Source organism: Lissotriton vulgaris, chromosome 9, assembly GCF_964263255.1.
Source record: "Lissotriton vulgaris chromosome 9, aLisVul1.2, whole genome shotgun sequence".
NCBI lineage: Eukaryota > Metazoa > Chordata > Amphibia > Caudata > Salamandridae > Lissotriton > Lissotriton vulgaris.
Window position 1 is genome coordinate 245,720,646 of NC_141697.1, and position 16,196 is coordinate 245,736,841.

Consider the following 16,196-nt stretch of genomic DNA (forward strand, 5'->3'; position numbering starts at 1 on the left):
GAGTCACGTTGGAGCCGTTGCAGGGGCGGTAATAGATTCCTGTCGTAGAGAATAGCCTTGTCTGTGGAGACAAAAACTCCCAGGTATTTAAATCCGTCCTCCGCAACGGTGAGTGGGCAGTCACTGGGAAGCCTGGGGGGCTGCCATGGAGGACATAGAGAAGAGACTTGCTCCAATTGATCCAGAACCCCGAATTCTTCCCAAAACTAGTGAATATATCCATTGCTGCCACAATAGACCTCCGGGGTTTGGACAAGTAGAGGAGGATATCATCGGCGTATAATGAGATCTTGTCCTCCCATTCATCCGCCCGGTGTATCCCTTTGAGGTACACGTCTTGCCTGATCCACGCCGCAAGTGGTTCGAGGGAGAGTGCGAATAGGAGGGGGAGAGCGGGCAGCCCTGTCTGGTTCCCCTCTCCAGGGCGAAAATCTCGGAGACCTTGCTGTTAATTACCATATGGGCTAGGGGTTCCGAGTAGAGAAGACGGACCCTTGCTATAAAGTTTGGGCCGAATCCCATTTTACGGAGCACCGCTATCATGTATGGCCATTCTAGGGTGTCAAATACCATGGTGGCGTGAAGCGAAACCACCACCGCGTCTTCTTGCAGTGTGTGGCACCTCCCCAGTACACCATTCAGGCGGCGGATGTTGAGCGCCGTGTTTCGATGGGGCATGAAGCCTGACTGGTCTGGGTGGCCAGGGTGAGTAAGACGGATTGAAGCCTATTGGCAAGAGTTTTTGCCAATATTTTCGGTTCTGCGTCAAGCAGGGAAATGGGTCTGTAAGAGGAACAGGACTCTTTCGGTTTACCTTCCTTTGGTATAGCTACGATAGTGGCTATGCGTTGATCTCGCGGCAATATTCCTGCCTCTTTGCTCTCCTCAAACATATGTTTTAGATGCAAACTAAGGGCGTCCGGTTTTAGCTTGTAAAGCTCAATTTGGAGACCGTTGGGTCCAAGGGCTTTACCTGGGCGAAGGTCTGTTATCGCACGCTCCAATTCGACGTGGCGAGTGGAGCCTCTAGGGCATCCCTGTCAACATCTGACAGGCTTGGCATACGAATATGAGTCAGAAGAGCAACAGAGTCCTCTTTCGGGCGGTCTGACCCTTTGCTATACACCTGCCGGAAGTGCCTCGCAAATTCTGCTGTGATCTCCCGTAATCTTGGCCCCAGAAGCTGTTTGTAGTTCTGGTACAATTTTGTTTGTCTGCTGTTTTTTATCAAGCCATGCAATAAGTTTGCCAGCTTTGTCGCCTTGGTCGTAGATTCTGCCCGCCTTGTATCGGGCCACTGTTTGGGCTGCCTGTGTAACCATCTCCCTATATTCTGCAGTTTTAAGTTGCAGCCGATGGCGTACCCCCGGCTCCCGATCCTCGCGCAGCCTCCTCAGGTCCGATTCAATAGAGTTAATCTGTGCCTCCCTGTCCTTACGGCGGCCTGAGATGGCCGACAAGGCCTCTCCCCTGAGCACGGTTTTCAAAGCTTCCCACAGGGTTATAGAAGAACTCACCGATCCGAAATTTTGTTCGAAATATTGAGTTATGGAGCGGGACAGCGTTTTCCGAAGCTCCTTGTTTTTAAGATGCCAGGCGTTTATTGGCAGAACGCAGCCCTCACGTCTATTCCCGATCGTGATGTGTGTCCAGACTGGTGAATGGTCGGAGATACCACGTGCTAGGTGCGTGGCCTCCCGCATAATCGTGTCCTGCTGTAATGGAGTAAGTATATAATCCAGGCGGGAGAATGAATGATGTGGGCCGGAGAAGAATGTGAAGTGTCTGTCAGTGGGGTGCATCAGTCGCCACACGTCTGTGAGCCCGAAGGCAACTAGGAAGTCAGCTAGCCATTTTTGCCCTTGGGGTATGTCTCTGGGAGGGTGTCTGTCCTGGGTCCCTGAGACTACCGCGTTGAAGTCTCCCCGGATAATCAGCTGACCGTCCGGGAGGGAGAGTAGAAGTTTGCCCAGGTCTGTGTAGGATTGAGTTTGAAGGCCAGGGGAAATATAGGTGGAAAACAGATTTAAACTGCGGCCCTCCCACCTCCCTGACAGTGCTGCAAAGCGGCCCTGTGGGTCGGTTTCCGTGTTGTCAATGTGGAGGGGCAGGGAGCGGCGCAGCAGGATTCCCACTCCCCTGGAACCAGGGGTGAAGCCGGAGTGCAGCGTCAGAGTATATCCCTATCTATTGAGGGCCTGGCATGTATTACCCATCAGGTGTGACTCTTGCAAGAATACTGCATCGGGGAGGTGACGTTTAATAAATTGCAAGACAATGGTACGTTTAAGCCTATCTTCCAGCCCGTTCACATTCCAGCTGAGGACCTTAAGACTCCTCTCCCATCTCCTAGCCATATCCGTTACTGGATGAGCTGTCCTGTCCCTGTACACCGGTGCATTTATTTTCTCTGTTCACAATAGCAATGCGTGACCGTAAAAACCTCCCAACTCCCCCCCCCCCCCCCTCCCCCTCCCACCTCCCTTCCCAACATTTCAAAACAGTATATAAACTGATTGGTACACCTTGCAATGGACCCATTACCTTCTGTCTTTCCATCCCTTTCGGAATTGCCCTCCCTCCCCTTCGAACAAAACCCCCACCCTGCTCCCTGCTCTGTAGGTTTCAAACTACCCACTACCCCAATTAGCAGAGCGCCTGTCGCCCAACCCCACCCCGGAGAGAGTGAACCTTCCCCCTCCCCCTGAGGAAACTCTGTTACTGAGAACATGGGCCGGCCCCAACTCCAGCCGCCATTCCTGTTTGCCCCCAGACTATAGGTCCCTTAAGTCTATTTTGGACTCGAGGATCAGTTTTAAAGTTCCCTGTGCATGCTTTATACATTATATTACTTATCGACGAGGCGTGGTTCCGCAGTGTGAGTCCTCATCGCTCTGTATTGTCTTGGAGCGGGTCCCAGCGGGGACTGTTCGATCTGGAACGCCACAACCTTTGGTTCTGCTAGTCTACCGCTGATCTCCCCGCCGCCGACCCGGGGGAGGAGGCCCTTGTTTCTCTCAAGTTGTCGCGGTCCTGCGTTGCCTGTTCCTCCGGTGCCGTCTCGTCGAGCCACTCTTGGACCGCTGTAGGCGAGGTGAAGAATCGAGATTTGCCCTCGCGATGATCTTAAGTTTCCCTGGGAAGAACATCATATATTTGATGCCCCGTTCTCGGAGCGCCGCCTTTACTCCTATGAAGGAGCGTCGTTCTTGCTGGACTTGCAACGTGAAATCAGGAAAGAATCTGATGGTAGCCCCTTCGTATTGCAGGTCTCCCTGTTGTCTGGCCACCTGGAGGATGGCATCACGATCCCGGTAGTTCAATATTTTTGCAATTATTGTTCTTGGCAGGCCCCTGGCTTGGGTTTAGGGACCAGGGCTCAGTGAGCCCGCTCAATGGTAAAAATCTTAGAGAGTCTCTTTGGCTTCAGGTGGTGTAGAATTAAGTCCTCCAGAAATAGCTCCATACTTTGCCCCTCTGAGTTTTCCGGTATACCTTCCTGGTCGTCGAGCTTCAGAGCCATTTGGCGGTGCTGGTGAACGAATTCGTTCACCCGCCCCTCGAGCCGTTTTTCGGAGGCCTGGAGTGCCTTGATGTCGGTCTCATTATTCCTGGATCTTTCCGTTGTCTTGCCGAGGTCTGTACGTAGCAGGTTAACCTCAATGGAGATTTTGTCAATTTTTGTCTCGAGATTTGTGCCAAGTGTCTGTATCGCGGCCATTATGGAGGTCAATGAGGGCTCCGCTGGGCCCATGGTGTCTCCTACCTTTGCTCCAGATTGCGTCGGAACAGTCGGCACTGCATATTTATCCAGTTTGTTAGTTTGGGTTGTTGTTCCAGTCTTGGGCCTCATGTTGGATATCAGTGCCTGCACCAGCAAGTTCTGTGCCACCAGGCCAGGTGTCGACAGCCGCTAGTCCTGCTCTGCCGCCACTCCTTCACAAGGGCAGGTCGGTCAATCTGCGTGGTAGGTCGAGACTGGCGCCACGCATGCGTTCGCGGAGTGCCGCACTAGGCCCCAGCCAGCCGGCCGCAGTCAAGGACGCCCGCTGTGTGGATAAGTTCAGCCCGTCATACCTGGCCATGAGACCAGGGCTACTGTAACGGGTGGAGGGCTTCCAGCGCAACAGCTCGCTCGCCCTAATCGTAGGCCTTCCTGTTCCTCGTGCGTCACCGCCAACAGGTCCGAGGCCCAGCCTTAAGGTTCTCCGTCCGGGCTCTCTGCTAACAGTTCTGTGGCGCCATGAATCGCAGCTCCGGCCGCCGCGCCACCACCACCTTCCGTGTCGCCAAATGTTGCTCCTCGGGGGCCCCCCGCATCTAGGGTGTTCGCGTGGCAGAGCCGCGAAGGTAGCGTCCCTCTCTCTGTAGGGCGGCCACGTCAACGGGCCGATGGCGCTGAAAGAGGCCCACGCGGCACCCCCTCCGGCTCGTGTGCCCTTCCTCCAGAGTGCACGCTGGATCCCGCAGGCTACAGTCAGCAGTGCGGCTCGGCGCCACCTCAAGCCCAGCCGCCAGAGATCAGGCCCCGCTCCGGCCCGGTTCAGGGTGTAGGCCGCAGGCCGGGGCCTCTATTTTCCTCCCTACCGGTCCTCAGGCTCCAAGCCGCAATCCCGGGGCCAGCCGCAGCACAGTCGTTCGCGGCGATTCGCCCCCACTGGGTGCTCGGACTCCGCTCAAAGCGCGGAGCAGTAACACTTCACTTCAGGGAGCTGGTGCGCCGACAGGAGTGCGCTCCAACCAGGATTTGATGCCGGATTTCGTGGGGACAACAGCAGTCCCGGCGGAGCTCGGTTCCTAGGTGGCCATCTTCATCGGCGCCTGGCCACGCCCCCCGCCCGCTTGTAATCTTATAGGCCTCCGTCAGAGCACTGTTAACAAGTAATCTAGCTGTTGGTGCCTTATATAAAAGCTCAATCACACGACGGAATCTGTCACCCAGATTAAACTTTTTCATTACTGCGGCCAGATAAGCCCAATTCACACTATCAAACGCTTTGGTCGCATCAATGGTAAGAGCGTCTAAAGGGAGAAAGAAGGTTGATGCGATGTCCATGGCCCCCACTTGATCGTACGTGAGGTTCGCTAATTGGCGCCCTTTTACAAAGCCTTTTTGATCTTGATGTATGATGGAATCCGCTACGCCCTCCAACCGTTTAGACAAGATAGCAGCAAAGATTTTATAGTCGTTGTTAAGGAGTGAGATCGGGCGGTAGGATCCACACTCCATCGGATCTTTCCTGGTTTATGGATCAAAACTACCGTCGCCTCACTCCACGAATTTGGGGGGTTCTCGCCATTCAGGAGAATACTGTTAAAAACTTTTGCCAAAGTTGGAATAATGGTCTCACTGAAAGAACGGTACAGCTTCCCTGGTAACCCATCCGGGCCTGCCGCCTTCCCTCTTTTAATCTGAGCGATGGTCTTCCTTACTTCATCCTCGGAGATTTCTATCTCCAGGCCCAGTCTTTGCTCGTTTGTAAGTCTGGGGAGAGAAACTCCTTCAAGCCAGATGGTTTTCTCTGCGGAATCTGCACTAATACTTCCTTATATATGGTCTGAAAAAATTCCAGAAATGCACTTCCGATTTCTAAATTCGAAAGGCGAGGAGCTGACTCTCCCTCAACCCTAATCTCTCTAATATTTTTTTTGCTTGGTCCGTTCTTATTTTCCAAGCAAGTATCTTGCCTGCTGCCTCCCCAAATTCAAAGTGTGAGATTTTACTCGCCTCCCACCTTCTGGCAACTCTATCCTGGAGAATAGATTCCAGTTGTTTTTTTAAGGAGAGTAATTTTTCCTGATCCTCCCTTGAACCTAAAAGCGGCCCTAGATTGCTCTCAATGGTGTTCATTTCTGCCTCTATGCCCTTGATAGTGTCTCTGAATATCCGTCTTCTATATGAGGCTCTGCTGGTGATACATCCTCTCCAGAAGGCTTTCAGAGCGTCCCAGACCATAGAGATGTTTGCTGAATTTAGATTTGTATCTAGGAAGTGTTTAGTATCGGACTGGAAAAAATTGTTTTCATCCTCCTCTAACAGAATAGTGCGGTCAAAGGACCACGAACTATGCTGATGTTGTTGGGCAGGTGTTAGGCTAAAAAATATGGCCGAATGATCGGAATATATGGGAGGGTAGGTATTCTAAGTTTTTGACTGATTCTCTGAGGCTATAGCTAAACAGTGCATAGTCTATTCTGGACTTGTGGTTATATTTTAGATTCTTAAAGGAGACCCCCAGTTGTTCACCCGCCCTTTCTCTCCATATGTCTGCCAACCCTAACTGAGCCATAATTACTGAAAGAGTCTGCCTAGATTTTGCCAGAACATAGGCCCTTGAGTTGGATGATTTATCAAGCTTGGGGTTCAATACTATATTAAAGTCGCCTACCCAGATTATCGGTTCTTGAAAGTCTAAAAGGTGGCAGCAGATGATATCTAGATCAGAGGGGTCGTCCTGGTGTGGACCATAGTACCCTACCAGTACAAAAATCACACCCCTTAAAGAAACTCTTAGTAAGAGCCATCCCTACATTCAAGAATTTGAGCCTTGGCTTGTTTTTTAAACAGTACCAGAACCCCTCTGATGTAAGCAGTTTGGTCGGTACAGGCAAAGGTGTCGATCCATCTCTGCTTTTTTAGAAGGGCTGTGATCTCAGATTTAAGAAGGTGAGATTCCTGGATGGCAATGACCTGCGCTGGGGAGTCTCTCAAATATTGGAGTATCCTATCTCTTCTACCCTTCGAGCGCAGGCCATTTACATTCCTGGATAAGCACTGAAGCGACATAATCAGATCCTCACCCCCACCTCAGCCCATACCTCCATCCTATCCATAGACCCCTTGTTAACAAAAACTTGACCCCTAGCGAAGAAGGGTTTCTGGACTCCTTGACAAAAAAATTGGATATCCCTAAAAATTGAATGATACAAAAGGGGACTCGGCAAATGAGGATTTTTTAAAATGTCACCCCACCACCCCCTGTGCCCCCCCCCCCCCTCCTCCCCTTGGGAAACCCATCCCTACATACCCTGGTCAGATGTGTGACCAGATTTGCGCCCTGTGGCTAACCTCTCTACTCTATCCCCTAAAACTGTTTGATGCTGCTAAGGGAGTTTTGGAATGGTATAAGAAGTTATGCCTTTTCCCTTTCCTTGTTCGATCTCGATTTCCCAACTCTGTGTGTATATATATATTTTTTTATCCAGCCTATTTGGTAGGTTATTTTTTCCCAGTTCCCTGTTATATATATTTTTTTCCCAGTTCCCTGTTTTATATATATATATACGTTTTTTTAATATTATATTCTCCCATCCACTCCTTATACATGACCCTTTTATTGTTATAATTTGTTATATTTCTTCTTCCCTGAATCTTAAGCTGCAGGTTTAATAGAGTTGCCGAAAATTCTTCATGCTCTTTTGTTCTGATACACCCTTAGTTTCCTTTCCTTTCCGAGTCCAGCGGAGCTCAGCGGATGTCTCGGCAGCGTTCCGAGCTCTGTGTGCCCCCCCCCCCTCCTGCCACGCTGGTCGGTAGCTGCCGTGGAGTTGAGACTCAGCCGCAGAGCGGCGGCTCGCGGTCTCCTCCGGGGCAGTCTGGGCAGCGTGGAAAACCGGCTCTGGTGCCACTAAAGCTCCCACAAGTGGAATCAGCGCTTCTTCTCGTCGGCGCAGGGGCGACTCGGTGTGTCAGCCAGTCTCAAACAGGTACCCGAGGCACCAGGGGAAGACAGAGAGGTCGGTAAGTTTGGTAAGGAAGTGGCTCCTCTCATTTCTGATAATCTGGATACAGTGCTGGAAACAGTGCTGTCCGAGGGGGGTGAGGAGACCAGCTCCGCTACATTAAAAAAAAAACAGTAAGAAGCTGTCTAAAAAAAAGTCCAGGCGTGCCATGGGGACACGAATCTTACAGGCAGCAAATTCTATACAAGAGGCATTTACCGGGGGTGTATGCGAGGCAGCAGTGCTGTATGTGCTGATACTTCTCGAGGGGGGGCCTTGGCTAAGAGGACAGACACTGGCCCCCACAGGAAGGAGCCGATTCGAGCCAGGAGGCCCTTGCAAAAGTTAGTGGGGTAGGAAAAGGGGGAGTTACGAAGGGGACTAGGAACAAAGATTATATAAAAGCACAGAGAGAGCAGAGCAACAGAAAAATATAGCACCACACGTACTACTCCCTCTTTGCGTTCTTTCTTTAAGGTTCTCCCCCAGGTCCTGAATATTCACGCTACTGACTCCATAAATCAGGCTGATCCTTTCTCCCTTAAAACGCCCCCCCCCCCCAACATCAAAGGGTGTCCTAGCTATATCCACCGACGCATTAACATACCAGGCTGAGCCCATAGCTCAGATGGAAGTTCCTGCTGCTTTAGTGGTGCCGGCCGAGGGGCTAAACCAGCCAGCTGCCCCAGAGAGCACCAGTCATCCCAAGGAGGAATTGACATCAGCTATAGGGGTCCGTCCCCCCTAAGCGGGGCTTATGCGGGTTGAGTGCGGCTTAGATGGGGCGGAGGGCTCTATAAGGCTCTCTATAGAAGGCCTTCTTACATCTATGAAGGCAGACATAAAAAATTGATTTTTGATATTGGCTGAGAACCAATCAGAGATAAGGGCAGCTTGTGAAGTTCTCGAGAAGAAGGTGGACCTACTCAATAAAAGAACGGAAACACTGGAGGGTTCAGTTGAAGAACTTAAAGCAAATCTGGGGTCAGCTGAAGAAAAATTTCAAGTTTTACGAAGAGAGGGGGACGTTATGCGGGAGAGAGTGGAAAGCTTAGAAAACTACTCCTGGAGGAACAATCTACGTTTACTGAAGGTTCCTGAGGAAAAGGAGGGGTGGGAAATAAAGTCCTTCGTGGTAAAGATATTAAAGGACTCACTAAACCTTGAGGAGTCATCCGACCTTTTGGAGAAAGATATCCATAGAGTACACAGAGACCCTTCCCGCTTAAACCCCTGTAGAACGAAACCCAGGAAAATTTTAGTTAATTTCCTTACCTATACCCTAAAAGAAAAGATTCTGAGTTTGGCCCTAAAAAAAAATCATTGAAAGGACCAGATTTTCCTTTCGAGGTTTGTTCAGATTTATGAAAGACCACACTGGACTGTCAATGGGAATTGGGCCAAAGGATGGAGAAATTCAGGTCACTCGGCGCCACAGTGCAGATGAGATTCCCGACCTTTTTGCTGATCATGTATAACAAAATGTATAACATTAGATCCCCCTTTGACACTGATGAATTCCTGGAATCTTTTAGAGATGCTTCACGAGCGAGAAGTGGTAGTTCGACCTGAAGACATCCAGATCTTAAATAACAGCGTAGTCACTAAAGGGGGAATCCAAAGAATTTTTAGGCATGGGTAAAGGGATACTAAATAAGGGAATTCAAACAGGGAAGAAGGATTGTCTTTCTTGTAGGCCTATAATACTGTCTACTTTTCCGGTTAACCTAAAGGACTCCCTCCTCACTGTGGCCCCATCGATAGGTTCCCCCAATATAAATGACAAAATATTGCAAAACTCAGATGGGTATTAATTGTTACATGCACTGGTTAACCATTTCAGTGTGACTCAACCTCCAGTGGATTAGGTCCAAGTATTACTATCAGGATAAGCTTTCTCCTGAAGTTGATCTCGGCAAAATCCAGTATGTCTTGAACAGAATGGTCAAACAAAGCCTGCCTACGTGAGAGCATAGAAAAACCAAGGATAGGTGGTTATCAGGAGTTCTTAAAGTGGAACAAACCAAAACATAGTGTTGTGCATTCGTGTTTCCTTAGGCTCTATAAACTGTAATTAAGGCAGTGGAATTACTCCTGAACCTCTCATGGAATCTTCTTATGTGTACAAGGTTATTTTCCCCAAAAAATGACTGACTAACCTGTACAGAAAAAAACAAAAGTATTAAGTATGTGTTCCATTCTTTCACATAACATAGCAAATGTTGGCTTATGACATAAGTGAGTGCGCTTCAGTCTCTTGACTTGTAGTAATGCGCACTTTCGTTTTCCAGATACCGTTGATTCAATCACTCCTGATAAAGTGCGTGGCTTGAGAGATATGTTGAACAGCAGTGCGATGGACATAATGTACTACACCAGTCCTCTTTATAGAGATGAAGTAAGCTTTTTATTTTTTCATTCATTAAACATTGTGCTGTACGAAAATGTTGTACATCAGACGTTTATAGATGGGTATAACGCGGTTTAACAATGTAATTTTTGGGGGGGTTTTGGTGCATAGTGCGTAATGTTTTTAAAGAGGGTAGATTCCAGACTTCGCATAGCATCTTGTGTTGTGAAAAGCTAAATAAGTAATCTCTTCTCTCAGTCATGGAAATGAGAGCTTATCTAGTCTCACTCTGCATTAGTATTTCCTTATTGTGTTTTTATTTGCATGTCTAGTGTTGGCTGAGTTTTGCTGCATTATTATTTGCATTCAAATATTTACATGTCAGATTATGTAAAGATAAAACTATGCTTGCCTATCATAGTTTCAAATATATTTACAAATTGCTAACTTGCTGCTTTACCTAGACTGTTTAATATTTTTTCTATGCATGGTGGCTTAAAACAGTGTAAGCACGTTAGCTACACTTTAACAGCACGATGCTACCTATAATCTTTCATTTACTACCAATTAAAGTTACTTCGTGTTCTGTACAGGGCTGTGCATTTTAAATCTAAATATAATGCAAATTATATTGAATAAGGGCTACTTTAAGATAGTGCTTGCTACTGCACTTTGGTAGGAGGCTTGCAATCCTGATTGGGGCTCACTGAGCTACCTTACCAGCCACCTCACTTTCCTGTGAATGTGAAACATCCATAGGCTGCTGGCTGTTCTGTATGTAAAACGCATGTACTGTATATAATAAACAAAATTACACACGTGATCAGTAGTTTTACAGTCTTTTGCCACCAACACCCCAGGGTTTTTGCTGTATGGTCTGTATGAAAGCAAAGGTGGAAATACACTTCACTTGAGCACATGTGAGTGGCTATGCCGAAGCCAGTCTGTCTTTTAGAGGTTCCAGCATGTTGGCAAAGATTCTGTTTTTCATTATGTAAAAAGGGGTGCAATAACCAAAAGCAAATTAGCGATTGCTTTCCTGTTTCCCTGCAAAATCCCTTTGTGTTATGCTTGTCCTATATTTTAACCCTTCTGCACCTCATGTTTGTGAACTGACAAGATAATATATTGAGATAAAGCCGATTTGGTGCTCCATGCTTGCTTTATTAAACGCTTAATGAACTTTCATGGATCACAGTAACCTGCTCAGAGATTTCCCACTCTATCTCAAAGGTAGCTACTCACTGGACTATATAAATGGCTGGGTTACGTTCATTCACATTAAGCAGGACATGACTGCGTTGGAGCAGGTCCTACCAACCGTTCAGAAGTTTGGATGTGGTGGGAGATATACTGTACTTGGTATACACGAGCAAGCCTTGCACCGTTCAGTTAAGGTACAAGAGATTTTTATTATATGTGTGCTAGCTGAACAGTTGCTACTTTCGTTATTATAGTGTCCAGTTGACACATACTAGTATCAAGAGATGTGATTCTCACTATCCATAAAAACACAATTTAAAAAAAGAAAATGGACAGCATGTACCCCCATTTCCACATAAGAAAAAACACAATGCGAACCTATACCTACCATTTCTCTACTGTAAATGATACTCAAATCAAAAACTAAATCATATTCCCCATGTGCTTAAAACATGTTCCTTACTGAAAAGGTTAAGTAGCTGTCTGTGAAAACAGCAGCTGTTAATGCTTTGATGGCCTTTGGCTACAGCAGTCTTGGCTGTAAATACCTCGAAATGCTGTGTCTTTGGTTTGCAATCCTTGATCTTCTTGCGGGAGATTTTAATAACTCTCTCATAGTCTACCTTTTTTTACACCTTTGACCTCCGCTTCATGCAGGGTGTAATAATAGATGTTTATGGTGTTTCTATGTGGCCAAAGGGGAAGAACATTACATTTTGCAAAGAGGCGAATGGCTCACGGATCCCAGTGAGATCTGTAATCATTCTTAGGCCCTGTGGAACGGTTGGCATTCACTAGATGTTTTACTAATACTCTATATTGGCATTGAATCCTTATAGATGCTTTCTATTATTGTTTGTTAGTACACTTATATTATACCGATGTATAGATGATTTGCTGAACTTAAAAAGTTATGCAGATTCAACCAGGGACATTGCTACTAGGAAAACCTGCACCTTAATCTCAAACGTGACGTTTGTTGTAACTTGCAGCTACTTCTCCTTTTCTCTATGTTGCTAGTTCTAGTCATGAACCATACATTGTGAAGCCCTCTCGGTCGTAGTAATAGCATCAAAATCCAATAAGATGTTGATAGAACCTCCGATTTGAATCCAGGTAAGAAAGGAAGAATCTAACAAAGATAAGTGATTTATCTGAAGTTTGAGTAGTTCCTGGTGCTTTAATACTTCTTATACTTCATTGGACCATTGTGATGATCTGCAGCCTGTAAGCACGAATAACCTCCTTTGGTTGGTGGTCATTCTACTTCTCCCCATGAATCTTCTAACATCTCAAGAGACCTGCTTCAGTTAAGTTAGCTGAGGAATGGGATGGGACTTACACTCCACTGGACTCAGGTAACGCCAATGCTTGAGGACACTCAGTGATGAAGAGAAACAGTTATGCTTTACCTAGAATGTCCAGCTCTGTGCAACATTTTCAGAATGGCACACTGACTCGGAGGAGATACAGAGATTTATAAATCCGGGACACTGACTTGCCTGAAATTTCGCAAATTCAATGTTGTTGGCTCGGAATAAGGAACAGTTTCACAGAGAGCAGCCTGTTACATGAAGATTTAATCTATTTCAGTGTGCATTGAAGATAATACTCTTAGAGTGAAGGCTGAAGGCATCTGCTCCTTGGTGGTAACCACAATCGGTATTACCTGCTGCACAACCATAGATGGTAACGCTATGGAGTTGAGACCACGACTCTTGCATTAGTATTCCCCTGCACCTATAATACTTGAATTTAAGATTGAAAGCGCTGGACGTGTTTTTTTTTAAATTGTGATCATTGTGCCTGAAGAAGGTGGTTGGACTGCTTTTTCCACCGAAACGTGTCGCTTCTTGGTCAAATTCTATCTAATTTGTTTTTATGTATATGTTTGCCTATAATGGAATGTCTCAAACATAATGTGAGAAAATAATGTGTTGTCCTTATTTGACTTTACCACTGTTTGCATTTTTGGCAATAGAGAGCAACTGTAATCTAATTGAGAAAAACATTGTGAGATACTGCATTGTATTGATTGTGATTTTATTAGAGTGAATAGCTCTTAGCATGATTTTAATATTTTATGGATAAGAAGGAAACTTTTGTATGTTTTGATTGATTGGCCCATTTATGTCTGTGAGGTGGTATCAAATTCTGTGAATATCATTAGTAAGTGGTGTGGTATGATCTTTTTCCCAAAGGGATTATAATTTTTAGACTGCAGTCGAGTTGGTGTCCTGTCCCTTTGGCAGAGATCCACCCCCCTCCCTTTTGTTGTCACATTTTCAGAATGTCCACATAAAATAGTTTTGTACAATTAACTTGACTCTAAATAACGTGAGCTTCTTTTCTAACGTTTCTTGATGTTTTCGATAATTTGCTAGGTATTCATCTTCTTTCTTTCAATCCTTGCATATCTGTTTTATTTATTGGATTCTCTGTTTTGGTTGTTTTATATTTGTGCTGATACGCTTGCAAAAAATGGGAAAAAATCTCAAAGATATTTAAAAAAATATATATATGTATATTAAGTGGTAATTCTGAAAATCTAGCGTGGATTTTGCAGCCGTGAACCTAAGCTGAACAAGCCTGCTCTACAGCTTCCAGAGCTACTTCTATCCTGTGTACGTCTGCTCTAATCAGCATCCCAAAAATGTGCGTAGAAAGTAGAGGGCAATGAAGTAATTTCTGTACAAGGTGGTGGAGAGGATTGCTGGGCCATGGCCTTGTTAGACTTGTCTCACAAAGGCTCCCTCTGAGGAGATGTTTGGTGGAGAAGCGTAGCCTTTTCCATTGCACATCCATGAATGAGGACCCCTGCAAAGAAAGTGCACAATTCTGAGATTTTATGTGCATCTGAAGTCCAATGCATTTTAATGCATTTCTTTCGAGGGTCAGAACATAGTTGACAAAAATGTGTTTTTTTTTACCTTCTGTACTTCCTCAGAATAGGGGCAGGATATTACTTCCACCATTTTTTTTGTCAGGAAGAGTTAAGAATGATTCCCCCGGTCTAAGACCTCTACAATTTAATCAATTCCACCCCTTTAGAGATTTCTGAGGGCAACTTTAAATAGTTGACAGCTATCCAAAAATACAATTTGCTGTGCTGAGGCACATTTAGAAAAGCCTTCATGCATTCCTCCTAAAAGAACCCTGGAAAATGCCATTCAGCCCTTCACCAAGATACTGGGCTGTAGTGGCAGCAGCACACAGTAATCCACTGCTGCTCGTATCTGAATGATTACCTAATCTGAACAGCATCAAGGAAGAAGTCTGCCCTGGCCCTGATATTCCAAATACTATATGTTCTAGGATGCTTCTACAAAAACTTGAATGCAGGGACCACTTTGGACTTTGTATTGCAAAAGCCTTTCTTCCTCCAGACAAAAAAACTGCCATCAGTCAGACAGTGAAACACTACTTGATCAACAAGGCTGTCAAACTGTCTGTTCTGAAGACCTTGGAGTCTTCGAATGTTCCTGGATGTGATCTACCAAATGCAACTTGTATATGCATTCTATGCATTTCTGAACATTGGAATGAGATTCTGTACAACATATCCCAGTCCAACCCTACCTGATTCTCACTTTACACAGTATCTTAATCCCTATGGAGTGCGTTTCCTGCAATGCCAGCAGTTTAGTCGTGGCTAAGGTTAAGCATTTATTACTCAATCTTACTTTTGGTGGCAGGTTTTGTGCTACTCTGGGCATTTAAATCTCCCATCTTGGGCAAGCTCTTTCTACTGAAATACAGCCCCACTCCAAGCCTATATTAACTCATCAAAAGTTAAGGTCCACAAAGACTGCCCCGGGTTGTCTCCGATCTTAGCAGACTGCCTCCTCTTCCATCCTGGGTATAGATCCTTGGCCTTTATGCAGTTCGGGCCTAGTCCTTGCATTTAGGGTCACTGCAATACACAGATCAGCGGCTGGACCATGGCATCCTTAATGCAAAGACAGAGCTTCTTCTAAAGTCTGAGTGGAGCTAAAATACTTGCTTAGGGATACTTCAGTATAAGGACAAATGACAAATTCTGCCCAGTCATGAACACTGCTGCCTTTGAAATTCTGGTTGCTATCCTACAGATTTCTAGGACATATAACCAGATTGTTGGCTTATGAAGCATGGAGGGGTGTGAATCAGAGTACTAAACATTCTGGGCTCTGTGAGGCCATACAACCCATATGGCCCTTTGTTCAGACTCATGCTGTGGGATTGATCTTTCTGGCGTGGCCTATGTTCATTGACAATGGACATGGCTTCTAGCCCTGTTCAGGACTTCAGGTATCATGTTGATGGACAAGCTTTAGCCTACGTGTATTGGAATTTCCAATTTAGTAATTGAGCAAGATTGTAGAGGGAATACCCAATCTTTGAATGTACTGAAATGGGTATGCTATCACAGGGATACATTCAAAGAGGGCAGAAGCTAGAATGCCCTACACGGTCTTCAGTAGGAACTTCCTTCAAGTCAAAGACAATGTATTTTTTACAATCGGTACACCGGGCCTCACCCGTCCTCTCTCTCACACAATGGCCAGTGCCAGAGGGATCTTCATCTAAGGCTTCTTTACACCCATCTTCAGAACAGGCACACTAGACATAACATCTATTCACTGCCGCTCCAGACAAGGTATAGGCTATTTCTACAAGTCTTTTACAAATTCAGAAAATACCACAGAGAGAATTTGACACATTCCTAGAGTAACCAGTATAATGGAAAGTACAGAACGCATAAGTGGACCTCCCCTCTCCCCCCACACTATTTGTTGGTATTTTTATTAATGTCTCAACACTACTACATGGAAGGTCTGTATTCCTTCAAGTAAATGATGCTGACAATCGTGTTTTTTTGTTGTGTATGTATATGTGTCATTATTCTATACAAATTTAAAAAAACAAAAATACAATATAT

At 45.9% G+C, this 16,196-nt stretch overlaps 1 protein-coding gene across 4 annotated transcripts in view; it reads left to right on the forward strand.

Moving 5' to 3' along the window:
* Positions 1–16,196, forward strand: part of DDHD1 (DDHD domain containing 1) — a 463,741-nt gene that overhangs the window by 281,936 nt on the left and 165,609 nt on the right. For all 4 annotated transcript variants that reach the window (XM_086937428.1, XM_086937430.1, XM_086937432.1 and 1 more), the window contains one exon: positions 10,014–10,120. In XM_086937428.1, the coding sequence (XP_086793554.1) occupies positions 10,014–10,120 (107 nt within the window). The remainder of the gene's footprint in view (positions 1–10,013; positions 10,121–16,196) is intronic.